We start from the raw sequence: 14,448 nt of genomic DNA on the forward strand, positions 1-14,448 counted from the left end.
AGGGTCACTGTCATGTTCTCAGATAAAATATACTATTCCTCCCCTGTCTGAATTATGTTGAAACCCGGGATCAAAACAAACATGAGCACAATTATGTGATTCTGCTCTTTTCCAGAAAATGTGTTCTTTCATACGTGGAAGATGGATCTGGGAAAAAAGAAGTTAGCTAAGAAATGACCCTAGTTGTTTGCTTTCTATGTAGCCATCTTGGCTGAAAATGAATATGCCAGACAATTTCCAAAATTCATTTCAACTCAAGAGTCTACTGTTTCAATGGAGTCAGTAGAACTACTTAGGCTCTGTTTTGGAGATATGAAGTCATTACGGCTTTTTGCTAATTCTTAAATCTCCCTGAAATGTCCTTGCCTTTTTCTGTATCTGCTGGACTCCTAGTCACTCTCTGAATGTGGTCTCTCATGTGACCATAATCCCTGAAGTTCTCTCACATGAGTTACCACAGCACTCTGGTCCAAGGTGTTCTGGCTCTTGTCTTCTTTTCTCAGTGTGGGCTTCTCAATGCCGGGGACACAACCCACTCATTCTTCTATGTTTCCTCCTTGACCCACCACTTGGGACCTAGTTCACTACCAGGCAGGCAGGTGTAAGCCCCCGGTGAGAGAACGAGTGAATACAGACTTGATTCCAGCCGTTCATCTCACTCTTTCCACTCCACCGGATAAACTGAATAGAAACGCCTACAAAATGTTTCCTATTTTGAAGTTGTTTCCTAGTTTTTTTTTTTCTAAATAAACAGAGAGATACAGAGAGGAAGCATGGGGTGTTTAAGATGACTTCTAAAGGGATGGCATCTCAGAGACGCTCAGTGGAGACATTCCCTTCAGTCCAGTGTCAGGTTCAGTGGTCTGTTTTCTGTTTACCTTCTGTTTCTTAGCAAAAACTGCCAGTGTTGTAAGACTGTGGGGCACAACCGGGAGAGGTGACCCAAGAGGGCTTAGTGCTAATTGCAACTAGCATAAGAAAGAACTGGGCAGAACTGCCTCGTAGAGTGCCTGATGGTGCTTAGTGTTCATGATTCGGTGGCACACCAAGCTTCTAGGAAGCCAAAGGTTCCTGGGGGAAATTCAGCTCCTTGGGCAGACGTAGGGCTTCAGAAGTCTACTGAATATCGACAGCTTAATTCAGCTTTGCTCCAAGGAAACTAAAAACTTGGGTTCACACTTAAGGGCCTGAAAATTCTGGCTTACCATCCCTTTTATGAACACCTCTTAAGCATCGTCCTCTGGGAAAATCAGCTGAGAGAGAGGAGAGGTACGGCTCTCGGCAGAGTGTGTTTCTAAGGTGCAGGGGACAGGTCGGTACCATCTCCCACTGAGCCTGTGAGCTCTTACATCCCTTCCCACACACTGAATCTTCTGGTCCCCTAAACAACCCCAGAGAGAAGTGTTGGGTGGCGAGACAGAGAAAAGCCCTGCAACCCCTCTAGATGCAGAGCGTGCTGAGGGCAGCTGGGAGCACAGATTGCTGAGCCACTATAGTGTGCCCGGCGATGGCATTCTTCAACAGACACGAGAAGCAACACTCGACAAGACAGTTTTCATATTCTATATTCTTTGCCAGCTGGACAAGCCAAGACCACAAGCTGCTATCCGCAACAGCATCACTACTGCCTGCTCTGAGGTACACCAAGCCCGACCCTTCGCTATATTGAGATCCTAAGGTAGACAGGCAAGAACACGGCACGTTCAGAAAGTTAATCCCACTTTTGATGAGATAACTTTCAAACTTGGGAGGACAAGAAAATAGTATTAGAATATAATTTTATGCACACAAAAATTAGTTGCCTATTCCTTCTAGGAGCCCTGTGAGATAAATAGGGACCGATGTTGCTGAAATTTAACAGAAGAGGGGACTGAGATGGCTAGAAAAGCAGATGCCTCAAAGCCTGCAGGGTCGGGGCTGCTTGTAGAAGGTAGTCATTTGTGGAGTGAATGACTGACTGAATCAGGCTGTACCCGGGCCCTCAGATCACTGGATTTCTAGGTCAGTTTACCCTCAATGCCATCTAAACATAGGGCATTTGCTTTATATCCTCTTAGGTTGACCTTGCTCAGAGTCTTCACCATGCCAAACTGGGGCGGAGGTGCAAAATGTGGAGCCTGCGAAAAGACGGTTTACCATGCGGAAGAGATCCAGTGCAATGGGAGGAGCTTCCACAAGACCTGTTTCCTCTGCAGTGAGTTGGGGGAGAGCCCCAGGGGTTTGCTGTGAGCTCTGAGTCCTCATTGAATCCTACTGTGATTGTCCCAGTGTGGCAACAGCATGCAGGAGCAGGAGCAGGAAGCTCTGAGAAACCCTGCCTGTGGGCTCCATGAGGAGGCAGAGTGCTCCCTTGAGCACTTCCCCTAGCCAGGCATCAGCTCAGAGGCGGTTTCACCTAGCTCAAGAGTCAGGACAAGCAGTGTTGGCCCTGCTCTCGGTGACATTTGCCAAGTATGACTTGGCAGAGAAAGGAAAAAAGCAGTTGTCTGGACCCAAACTAGATTTTTTTTTTTGTGTGTGTGTGTGTGTGGCCCTGGTCAGCTGTCACCAAAGCCAGCTGTGGCTAGTCTTCCCTGAGAAAGGGAAGGCAGTGGGCAGCACATGTCAGGCTTAGGCATCAGAATGAAGGAACTCTTTAGCTGTCAGACAAATTTACAAATGCCCAAATAGAGGGAGCTCTGAGCTACTGTGACATACTCGAGGGTCTGTCACATGACTTTGGTCAAGGAGGTGGTAGGCACCTGCAACAGAGTGAGGGCTAACCCCTGCACCATCAGACCCCTGCCTCAGTGCTCTTTGACATCACATTCTGCAGTTCCTTTTCTGGGACAAATGGGCCATGGCTTTGAGGGGAGGCCACCCACCTTCCCTGCTTCTAGGCCAAAGCAATGACTCACAGGCTAGCTTTGTTCAGTATCTGGCAGGATCTGTTAGCCAGCTCAGTTTTCGCTCCACGCCCCACTCAGGTGGCTGCAAGGCATCCATTGATGGAGCTCCAGATGAACTTCAAAGCCTAAGTTCTAAATGTTAGGGCCGAGAGATATATACTCCACCTGTATCAGCCAGAAATAGTGTCCGGCTGTATTCTCAGCTGCAGGTCCATTGTCCCCTCCTCAGCAACTGTGTTTATAGAGGAAAAAGAGGACTGTTCTGGGTGATTAAGTTGACACACTTACTAATGCTTTGGATTTTAAAGATGGGCAATTGTCTTTTAAGTCATCTTATATATCCATCATACTCACTAGTGTTCACTTATAACTATCTGGACCTTGTTATCCATTCTCCAAGCCTTCAATGGCTCTCTAAAAATAGTCTGTGTCCTTTAAGTGACCAGAACCAGAAGGAGAACTGGAACCAAAGAGGAGGTAAACTTCACACTGAGGCTTTTCGATTCACTAACTGTGTAACTTTGGGGTTAGAAGGGAGCTGTTTTACCATCTCTCTACCCACAAGATAAGAACAGATTTGTTAGGAAAAAACTGGGGTCCTACACCTGGAAATCTGGCCTTCTAGGCTCTGTCCTGCTCGTATTAACTTTGACGCTGTGTAGTAAGTAGAGTGGACAGAAGCTTCCCACTGTGTGTGTTGGGGGGGTGTTGTCTTGACTTCCCACCAGATGACACTGGCTGTGCTCAATGGAGACATAGGAGAAGGGTTTGAACACTTGGGAGCATACCCCATGGGTGGGATGAGAGCTCAGCCATGTGGGTTTCAGCTGTAGGGGCAGGGGCCTCTGGGGAGGGCACACTTTTCTATATTACATCTAAGAGACTTACCAGACTCAAGCCAAGCCTCTGCTGGCAGGGAACAGGGCTCAGAGAGGAAGCTCTACTGCACTTTAGCCTACTAGTGTGGTCCTGACTTCTAGATAAACTCCAGAACAGTCTACCTAGGAGAAATGTATGTAAGCCACATACGTAAGCATTCTATGGTAGTCATCATTTTATAGATATGCCAATGAGACTAGGTAAAATCTGCTTTGAAATATCTCACTTAATACATGAGCTATAAGTCAAATATATATGTCTTATGACTCATGAGATATTTTATATTTTTAGTGTTCACACTCAACTGCAGCTGAGTATGATTTTGTGAGCCTATCAGCACATCCTGTATGGATGGTGGCCAGGGTACCGAGCAGCACAGTTCTCTACTGCTATGTACAAAAGCTCTTCGGGGGCCAGCAGGATGGCTCAGTGGGGAAAGGTGTTTGTTGCCAAACCTAATGACCTGAGTTGAATTCCCGGAACCCACATGGTAGAGGGAGAGAAATAATTCCTGCAGGTTAACCTCTGACTTCCACTCACATGGTTGTGGCTTACTGGGTAAAGTTCCGTCCAGCTCCAGCGGGGCTACATGGCTTCTCTCTGACGCTGCCTCCTTTCTCCCAGCATTCACTTTAGTTTTCCCCAACCTAGCTCTGTTCTTTTGCCCTCTCACAGGGCAGTTTCTTTATTCATTAACCAATAAAAGCAACACATAGACAGAAGGACCTCCCACACCAATAGATACTTGAATAAATTCTCTCCTATATTCTTATCTTCCAAACTCCCCAACCATTAACCTCTGGCCCATCCTACTTCATTCATAATCTTCTTCTTTTATGCCTGTTTTAATTACTCTATTTTTAACAACAAAATGCCATTTCGGAAAGGCATATTAACCTGCGATGATCTCATCCATGCCAGGTTCCTTATAAAGATCACTTGGTGGAACTGTTTTGTCTTTTAAAGAAACAAATACATTGAATGCCCATGTTTTATTATTTCTAAGGTTATACTCACATAACGATTATTACTATAAACCCTTAATGGCCATTATTGCAAAGCACAGCAGTGTTTTGTTAAGTTGTGGAAATGCTTTATCCCTAACAGCTGCCTAGAAACTATGGTAGGTAATAGGCTCTGTGCGTTGAGGTCATTTTCATGCTTTAGTCTCCTGGTCAAGGGTCAAACAAGGGCTGCCTGACAAAGGCTCAGACAGAGATCTAAGTGAACATGAGCTGTGCAGGGCAGCTAGCTACAATCAGCTGTCCCCAAAGGGAGTGTACCGAATGAGGATGGCAAGAAAGAATGGGATCCTTGAGTTCGTGTGAGACTAGGAAAAATAGCATTTCCAATATATTCTTCATGTGTGTTATTAAATATTATAAGATGACATGACATTTTCATCCACATATTTAAAAGTCCCACCCTCAGGATTGCCTGCATAACTTCATAGGAGAGAGCTTGGTTAGAATACCTGAGGCCCTGGGTTAAATTTCTAACATCATACACACACACACACACACACACACACACACACACACACACACACACACAAAGTCTTTTCAAGCTTAGAAATCAACTCCTTCTGCAATCTTTGTCTTTGGATTTAGTTACCTTATATTTGGGGACAAATGACATAAGGTAAGTGATAGATAATGGCTTGAACCAATGGGTGACGAAGGGGACCATTGTGTCCCTTCTGTCCCTTCTGTCCCACTCCTGATTCCAGAACTGGACACAATATCACAGTGTTCTTCAAAAAGCATGATGAAGGCTGGCAGTGGTGGCACACGCCTTTAATCCCAGCACTCCGGAGGCAGAGGCAGGTTGATATCTGTGAGGTCTACAGAGCTAATTTTAGGACAGCCAAAGCTAAACGAACAAACCCTGTTTCAAAAAACCAAATAAAATAAATGGATAGATATATAAACAAACAAATAGATAACAAAACCTTGATGGGTACAGAAACTGCTCCTATATGACTAAGGTGTAAGTAAGCTGCCCCACCCCACAAGTTCCCTGATGTCATTCAGTAAGATTCATTAGTTCACCAGGATCACTGTTACGAGCAGGTCCAAGACTCCATACTCGGTTGCAATGCTGACTTCTACCACTTTCCTGCTGCGTATACCAAACATCTGTTCCTCTTCTCTGAGCCTCTTTCCTTGTCTGCCAGACCAGGTCTGTCTTGAAAGTGACTCAGAATAGACAGTTGCTCTAGATGTGCTGGGAGTCACAGATGTATTCTTGGCCTGGGGCTCTGGGTGCAGAAGAGAGAGGTGCGGAGGTCAACCCTTACTCCTTGACTCTTCCTGTCCTCTGCAGTGGCCTGCAGGAAGGCTCTGGACAGCACCACAGTGGCAGCTCATGAGTCAGAGATCTACTGTAAGGTCTGCTACGGGCGCAAGTATGGCCCCAAGGGGATCGGGTTTGGACAAGGCGCTGGCTGCCTCAGCACGGACACAGGCGAGCATCTTGGCCTGCAGTTCCAACAGTAAGTTACTGCCATGCTTCTTTTCTCTCTGTTAGTCTCCAATGATCAAGACAGTTCATTCTGTTCCCATAGCAACATTTTCTGGAAGTGGGAGAATGGACTCTATTGTTGGCTTGCCAACAATAGGAATACTCACTCTGACCAAGTCCTAACAATGTGTTGTCTCTCTCTAAATGATCTGCTTTTCTAAAGGGCAATTACTTTTACATGGTGCTTCTCAGTTTGCGTGTCAAGAGAGAACCCAGAATGTACAGATGTTTCATTATTTGAACTTTGCAAACTGCATGGAGTCTCTCTTCTTCTCCTTCGTGAGCTTCTGTGTAAATCATATAAATAGAGCAGGAAAGCCTTGGTCATTCTCTGTGTGCTTGTTGGTGAAGATTTATTTCTTGGGTTGTAAGATGAGTAATGTCTGCAATGCAAGAAGATGGGTCTAGAGCTGACCCTCAGGTGGAAACACCAATATGATGGTTTTGTGGGCCTCCGTGGCTGCCTGCGGCCATACCTGTATAGTACTAACATCCCCCAACACAATCCTGAGGGTATGGGATATCACAGTGGCCACTGCCAGCTCAATCCGTTTCCCCACTTTCCCTGTTAACCATCACTAGCCAGACTCGAAAACAATCTGATAGTGGCTGGTCCACAGCTGCTGGCTGGCCAGCTGGTATCTGTCTGGGCCTAGCCCTGGGGCAATTGGCCAGAAACAGCTAGCTGAACTGAGTACCTACGTCAGAGAGCAGTTGGTCATTTTGTCTCTTGAGAAGAGGGGCACCCACTGTAGAGCCTGGAAAAGTGGAGGGATGTGTGCTCACTAGAGGCCTTTTCTTATTTTTCTCATTACTCGCTATCCTAGCTAGCGGCCTTCGGTTAAAGATGACGAGGTGATGGCAGCTGCATGGGCTGTCTTGCATCATCTAAAGCCTACTTTTTGACATTGGGGAAAGAGTGCAAAGCCTTTGGAGACCTGGGTTTCTTCCTAGCTCCAGCTGCCAGGAGATGCCTAGTCTTGCTCTTGTCGGGTCCTCCCTCTCTTCCCACTACTTTATTTCTACTTCAGTCACTGGTGAGACTCAAGAGATACCACATATAATAGAACATCAAAGACTAAAACTGCAAGGAGCTGAGTCCTTGCCTCCATCTTGGGAAAAGTGCGCATCATCGTGGCCTGTAGTTTTCACCTGGCTTCATGATAGTACAAAAAAGAAATCTAAAGAACAAAAGCAAAGTAACAACAGCAATGGCAGCACATGGGCGTGCATGGAATACTCACTAAAGTGTCAAAGGAAAGATGTAAAATCATTAGAGCTAACACACGTTAGCGCATCCACACCAACAGGCGCTGTCTTCAGGGCTTTAACACAACCATCACCCTCAACAACTGAGACATGTCCTATGATTATGCCTATCGTAGATGATGAGAAAGAGGCACAGGGGAGTGAGGTACATCACGTGAGGCACAATTTTCCAACTGTGTGCCGATAGCAGTCTTCATTCCACTTGCCGTTTCCACCAGGTCCCCGAAGCCAGCACGCGCAGCCACTACAAGCAACCCTTCCAAGTTCTCTGCGAAGTTTGGAGAATCAGAGAAGTGCCCACGATGCGGGAAGTCAGTGTACGCTGCTGAGAAGGTCATGGGAGGTGGCAAGGTGAGGATGTCCGGGTGAGCCAAACAGTGGCTTCTCATCTCCACTGGATCCGTGGGAGAAATGAAATCCGTGGGGACTGTGGGTGGTGCTAAACCCTTCATGCTCCTTAGCTTCCACAGCTGTTTAGAAGCCTCACACGCACCCCCTCCCCAGCCCAGCCATTTCCAAATTTTGTGACTGTACATAGTGCCCTTTGGCAACTACAACTATCGAGTTTGTCGCAATAAGAACATACTGGGGAGAAGGCATGCAGCAAAGCCTCATGGATACAAAGGTGCACAAGACCCTCTTCCTCCCCCCATGGTTGTGTGTCAACCCTGGAACCCCATCAGCCCTGTGCAACTTGGATTGATTCTGTTATCACACACTCACACATATCCTGGTTTGGGGAAAGTCATCAAGTTGGTCTCAGAATGTGCACTGCCCTTTAAGTCCAAACCCAGGGTGTTCACCAAAAGAACTGGACCTGGGGAAAGAAAAATTGTGTTCATTCTGTATAAGGAGAAGGGGAGACTTGAAGGGCTTGAAGCTTAGGGCTGACGTCACATGAAGACCAGCCATTTTCAGACATACACGACCTCTAGGCCATGCCTGGCAGACAAAGATGTGCAGGACAGAGGTGGTCTACTGGAAGCCAAGCCATATACCTCTCTGCCATCATAGTTACAGAGTAAAAAACAAATGGCTTGCCTGGATAATTTCCTAGTTCCTCCCCTTTCAATTTCTTGAACATTATATGTAACATAAACATTGCCATTGTCTCATGGGCAAGTCTTTCCTGCCAGTTTGTCCCCTGATCTTACCATTCTGGGGAAGCCCTTTCCTGTTGAGTTTATTCTGAAGAACCACACATGCAAATTATTATTATAAATCTATTAGCAGGGTTCTAAGAATTGCTGGTCAAAACCATGGCATCTTATTCATCTTATTTTCTTGAAACTCTTGGCATTATTAGTTGAGGGCCTTCTTTCATAAGAGAAAGACCAGGGCAGTAGTATCAGGGCACTTCCAGTGAGACCACAATGTGATGCTTGCCTCCCTGATAAATAACCTTCTCATGATTCCCAGCCTTGGCACAAGACCTGCTTCCGCTGCGCCATCTGTGGGAAGAGCCTGGAGTCCACAAATGTCACAGACAAGGATGGAGAGCTTTATTGCAAAGGTAAGTGGGTGTGGAGACTTTCTGGGTGGAAGTTGTGCCATGCTCAACTTCTATGTCTGCCAGGAATCAGGTTGCTCAGCTTGGCAGTTTGGGCTCTTGGAAGGTAGTAAAACCACACAATAGAAATGGGGCAGCCCCTGTCCCCAGCTCATGGATTTGGGCCCTAACTTAGGACCAAAGGTATCTGGGAAATAAGGAAGAACAGTTAAACTCAAGCATCTCTCTTCCAGTGGGAAGCAGAAAGGGTGTCTTGCTGAGTGACAGATCGTTCTGGCCTCATGTGTATGCCTCTCTCACAATCTTTCTACACTCCTGACATTTGCTCCAGATGTTGCAAGCCACTTAGCAATCACAGGGAGAGAGCTGTCTTTAGTGTTGATCCTTCCAGCTTTGCTAACTGCTTCCATAATCTTTTGGTCATGTGTGTAGATGGTGAGGCCCAGCTCCTGCCTGACAGTGGGAAAAGAAAGGACACAATAGGCAGCAAAGGCAACATGTCCTCAACCCTACAGCACCTCTAAGGCATAGTCTGAAGTTCAGAGGAACATCATCACCTAATGATGGTGTTCCAGGAGCTTTGAATGTGTGTGGTGGAGACAAGGGAGTAGGGGTGGCTTGAAGAGAAATTGCTAATTGAGACTAGGTACCAGGTGTGGCAGCATGTACATTTGTAATAAATCCCACACCTTCCGGTGTAGTGACAGTGCCTTTTATCTCAGCACTTGGGAGGCAGAGGCAGGGGGATCTCTGTGAGTTCAAGGCCAGCCAGGGCAACACAACGAAATCCTGCCTTGAGACAACAACAACAAACAAAACAAAACCAAAAATCCCTACACCTGGCAAGCAAAAGCAAGTAGATATGGGAGTTCAAGGCCAGGATGGGTTGTGGGACTGTGTCAAACAGATCCAAAGACCAGATTGCCTAGAGAATTCCCTATGACACAGAACGGGAATTCACTTGCTGTCTGATAGGCAGAAGAGATGTATAGGCCATAAGACCCTAGAATCTCGCTGTAGCCATAAAAAAAACCTCAGCATGTAAAAAAAAAGTTTTTAAAGTGAAAAACATAAATGAATAAAAGTGGAGTCGTAGTGGAGAGCGTTCAGAGTGCAGCACCATCTGCAAAGTGGATGTGATTCTGAAGACGGTCCTCTGGGCTTGAAGGGTGATGTGGGCCTGGGAGGGGGCATCCCAGGAACAGGGAACAGTGACAGGAAGGACTTTACAGTACATATCAGAAACTGCAAGCACATCCGAGTGCTTGGTGGACACAGCAGGGGAGAGCCCTGGGCAGAAGGCTGAGCAGGCAATTCAAGTTGGCTTTTGTGGACTATCTTATAAGGAAGTTTCAGTAACTCTGTGAAGTGCAAAGACATTTAAAATAAAGATTACTAGCAAATCTAAGTGCAGCTTTGTTTCTTTAAAAGTAAAATTTGCCAAAAGGCTACTACTGGCAGGTAAAAAGGATGATATTTAGACAGGACCTAAAATAGCAATGCTAACATATATTCTTTCTTATCTTCTGGTTCACAGTTTGCTACGCCAAAAATTTTGGCCCCACAGGCATTGGGTTTGGCGGCCTCACACAGCAAGTGGAAAAGAAAGAGTGAAATGGCATGTGTGCTCACAACCCTGCCAGCCAACAGCAGGGCCAAGTAACCCCGCAGACACAGAGTTTTCCCCAAACTGCCTCCTTTGTAGCTGGGCAGCATTTCTCCTCAGGAGCAGGTATAGGCTGCCCCGAAGTCATTTGGAAGAAAACCCAGGATGTAATCTGTAACAGATGCTTCATTATTCACTATTCCTGGGGTGGGAGAGGCAATAAATGTTTTAGTGGCCGTGTCTGTCTTGTTTGCAGAGAGGGCAAGGTTTTAAAAAGAGAGCGGGAGAGAACTGGTTTATGAGTTTCTGTATCAGCCATGAAAAGAGACTGGGAAAAGAGGTAAAGGAAGACAGTGTCCCAGTGTCCCTATGGGAGCATCTCCCTCATCACCGAGAGTAGAGAAGAAAACAGGCGGTCCGAGGAAACAGAGAACGTGAAAGCTGATGCTAAGAGGAAAATCAGAACTAATAGAATGAATGAAAGGTTGATCCTTTGTCCTAGCATGGGCTTTGCAAAACTATGGGACCTGGAAAAAGACAAGACTTGAGATGTGGCTCCGTGTTACAAATGACAGGAGGATTTTCTCTTACTCTGTGGTTCTTTGGGGTTTAGTAATTTTCTTGACACCCCTCTTACATCAAATTTCTAGCCTCACCAATGAAACACAGCCCATCAGACATGTCTTTCTCTGCCTCTTCTGTGGCTTGAGTATATGTATCTTCTTAAAGCAACCACACTGTTTCATTTTCCCCATCTCTCTGCAATTCCTTAACTACTTGGAATACAAATATAAATCTCTTGATAAAAGCTATGAAAACAATCCCCAAGAAAGGCTATCTTTAAAATAAGCAGTCATTTAGCACTGCCTCCATGTTGCCTTGGACAAGGTCCTAGATGGATTTTAAGAGCAATACGCTATTTTGCCTTGTAATAGACGCCAGGCTTGCCTAGAAGTCAAAGGCACGTGTGTGCCATGACTGCAGAACAATGCAGCCTCCTCCTCTGCTGCATTTCAGATGCCAACCCCACCAAGGAAGCACCCAAGCTAAAACTGTCACCCAGTGGTTTTGATCTGTCCTTCATCTTCTTGCCCCACTCCTAATACCTTTGCTTCTGACTCAAGGGGACTTCTAGAAGACAACTTTCCATTCCCATTTGGTCTACTAGGGCTGTTGTAATAAAGCACCACAGACTGGGTGGCTCAACCAACAGAAAATCTCTCCCATTCTTGGAGGCTGAAAGTCCATGATCAAGGGTCTACGTGATTGGCTTCTTATAAGTCTCATTATCTTGTCTTTACATGGTCTGCCCAATAAGTGTGTCTATGTCCTAAAGCTGGCTTTCAATAAGAACACCAGAGCTAATCAAGGCCTATCCATATAATCTGCTCCAACCTTAATTGTTTCTCTAAAGGTTTTATCTCCAAATATAGTTGTATTCTGAGGGACGAGATTTGAGGACTTAACATAAATTCTGGGGAGGCACTACCACCAGTAAAAGTCTATCACATAACTTATCCTCCACACAAGTTCAGACTACACTCAGATTTAAATCTGTCCTAACATGCCCTGTACTCTCTGCTTACCATGTCTTTGCTGATGCTCTTCTTTCTGCTTTGAATTCCTGGAAAATGGAGACTCCCTCCCTCTTTATTCCTTAACCTGACTCCTTCAGGCCCAAGTCAAATGCTTTCAAAGTACTTTTTCAAGTATCTGAGCAGATGAGCCCACCTTTGCACTCCCACAGCTGGTGTACGACCTCCTTGCCTTGAATTTTGAATTTCCTTGCATCCTTGTTAGAATGGTATGCCCTTTCATTTAACAACAAAGGCACAAATTAAAGCACTTTATAAATATCTGTTGAGTGCAGTAGAAGAGAACAGAAGCTAGACAGAACAGAATGCACCAACATTGAGAAGACATGCAATGAAGAAAGTTAAGAACATCAGAGAACCTCATGGTGGACAACTTGAATGCACTCCATTTCCTAAATGCTTTTGTAGCTCTCTGGGACAGATGATGGGGTTTGGCCAATGAAGCCCTGTTGGCCAAAGTTTCTTGGATGAGTATTTATGTTCTCTCCACACAGAAAGTGCCTTAGATGTGAAAACATTCAGTAATGGTGTGTCTCTGAATGGAAGGACACCTGCTGACATCTGGACCGCAACAGAAGGAAGAAATGAGTCTTATGCTGTGTTTAGACACTAATACTGAGGATACTTAAAGCCACTGAGGAGATAGTTACTATCACATTAGTTCCCTTGACTTCCCTTGAAGTACCAAATTTACTACAACCAAGTTATCCTTCTCCTTGTTGCTTTGGGGCCTACCCTGTGTTTTGTAAATGCTACCATTCTGTTGGAGGGAGGCTGCTTGTTCCATCCTGGCCACCCAGAACCGAAATAACTACACAGACTTTATTATTTAAAACACTGCTTGACCCATTAGCTTTAGCTTCTTATTGGTTAACTCTTACATATTAATTTAACCCATCTCCATAAATCTGTGTATATCCACGTGACTTACAGGGTAAAATTCTGGCATCTGTCTCCGGTAGGGCTACATGGCTTCTAACTCCTTCTTCTTTCTCCCAGCATTCAGTTTAGTTTTCCCTGCGCAGGCTCAAGACAATTTATTACTTTATTAACCAATGGTATTCACAGCATGAAGTGCATTGTAAGCAACTTTCAAAACTCTAGAATTGACAGAGATATCTGTACTGTTGGGGCATCCATCTTCAGCCTACAGGCCTATAGTATCCAGCAGACTTTTCCATGAAGCAAGATATTGCAAAGATAGTTCTGCCTATATTGGCAGTTTGTCAGTCACTTTCTTCTGTGTCCTTAAGAATGTCTGGCAGACTCTTCCATGAAGCAGGAACCCCAAAGGATACTCTCATCTTTAGGCAAGTTCAGCAATCATTTCTCTGTGGATCCTGTATGTCCAGTTCATCAAGCAGTCCAGGCAAGAGCAGTTTCTTGCTCAAATGGCTAACCAACTCTATAAGTAGCCTCTTCAATGCCCATCTTCCTCTTGAAGTAGATTGATGCTGCCTGAGCAGATGTGTTTCATGTCATGAAAAGTCCTAACTTCTTAAAACATTTTAAATGCAATATTCTGAAGGTCTCTGAAAAATTTGAAGACTACCTATCTAACTAAAATATATCTCTATACATCTAGAAAATCTAACTAACATGACTACAAGTTTGACTATTATAGATGACTATTAACCTATATTTCTTAATTATGTATTACATTTTAAAATGAACTACACAAACAAAATACCTTAATCAAGAGCAGAAATATACATATAAAACAAAATTGACCTTAAATTTGTATCAATAGACTAAGATCCATACCAATGCAAATCTCTATAGCATATCCTCCTTTAAAATGTAAAGAAACATTTACAAATAATATTTGAGAATATGGCTATATTTCTCTCCAAACTGCTTCCTGCTGTTTATTGGGTAAAGTAATTTTTTGAGGGGTTCACGGTGACCTTTCAGGGGGTCTTGGTCCATCAATCCATATTAGTCTTGAAGCAATCCACAGGTTCTCATCCTCTGTGGAAACAAAAGAAGAACCTCTTTTCCAAAGCAACATATCCTTAGACCCAAATTTTGAAGACAACAAATTTAATGTATGTTGGTTACTTAGTTCCTTCACAGTCAAAAAATTCAAAGAAGACACAATATACATAAACCAGACTCTCTGAATATTCTATCTTTACATGGCTTATTATTTTTATTATCTTTACTCCTTTAATCTGA

General features: G+C 44.7%; 1 protein-coding gene across 1 annotated transcript; it reads left to right on the forward strand.

Moving 5' to 3' along the window:
• The first annotated feature begins 2,061 nt into the window (after window positions 1-2,061).
• On the forward strand, window positions 2,062-10,887 carry Csrp3 (cysteine and glycine rich protein 3). The gene is made up of 5 exons (XM_050122119.1): window positions 2,062-2,194; window positions 6,093-6,261; window positions 7,778-7,910; window positions 8,979-9,072; window positions 10,607-10,887. The coding sequence occupies exons 1-5, from the start codon at window positions 2,083-2,085 to the stop codon at window positions 10,681-10,683; spliced, it is 585 nt and encodes a 194-aa protein (XP_049978076.1). The 5' UTR covers window positions 2,062-2,082; the 3' UTR covers window positions 10,684-10,887.
• Window positions 10,888-14,448: the final 3,561 nt, after the last annotated feature.

Source organism: Alexandromys fortis, unplaced genomic scaffold (genome assembly GCF_014885135.2).
Source record: "Alexandromys fortis isolate MF-2015 unplaced genomic scaffold, M_Fortis_MF-2015_v1.1 scaffold_170, whole genome shotgun sequence".
NCBI lineage: Eukaryota > Metazoa > Chordata > Mammalia > Rodentia > Cricetidae > Alexandromys > Alexandromys fortis.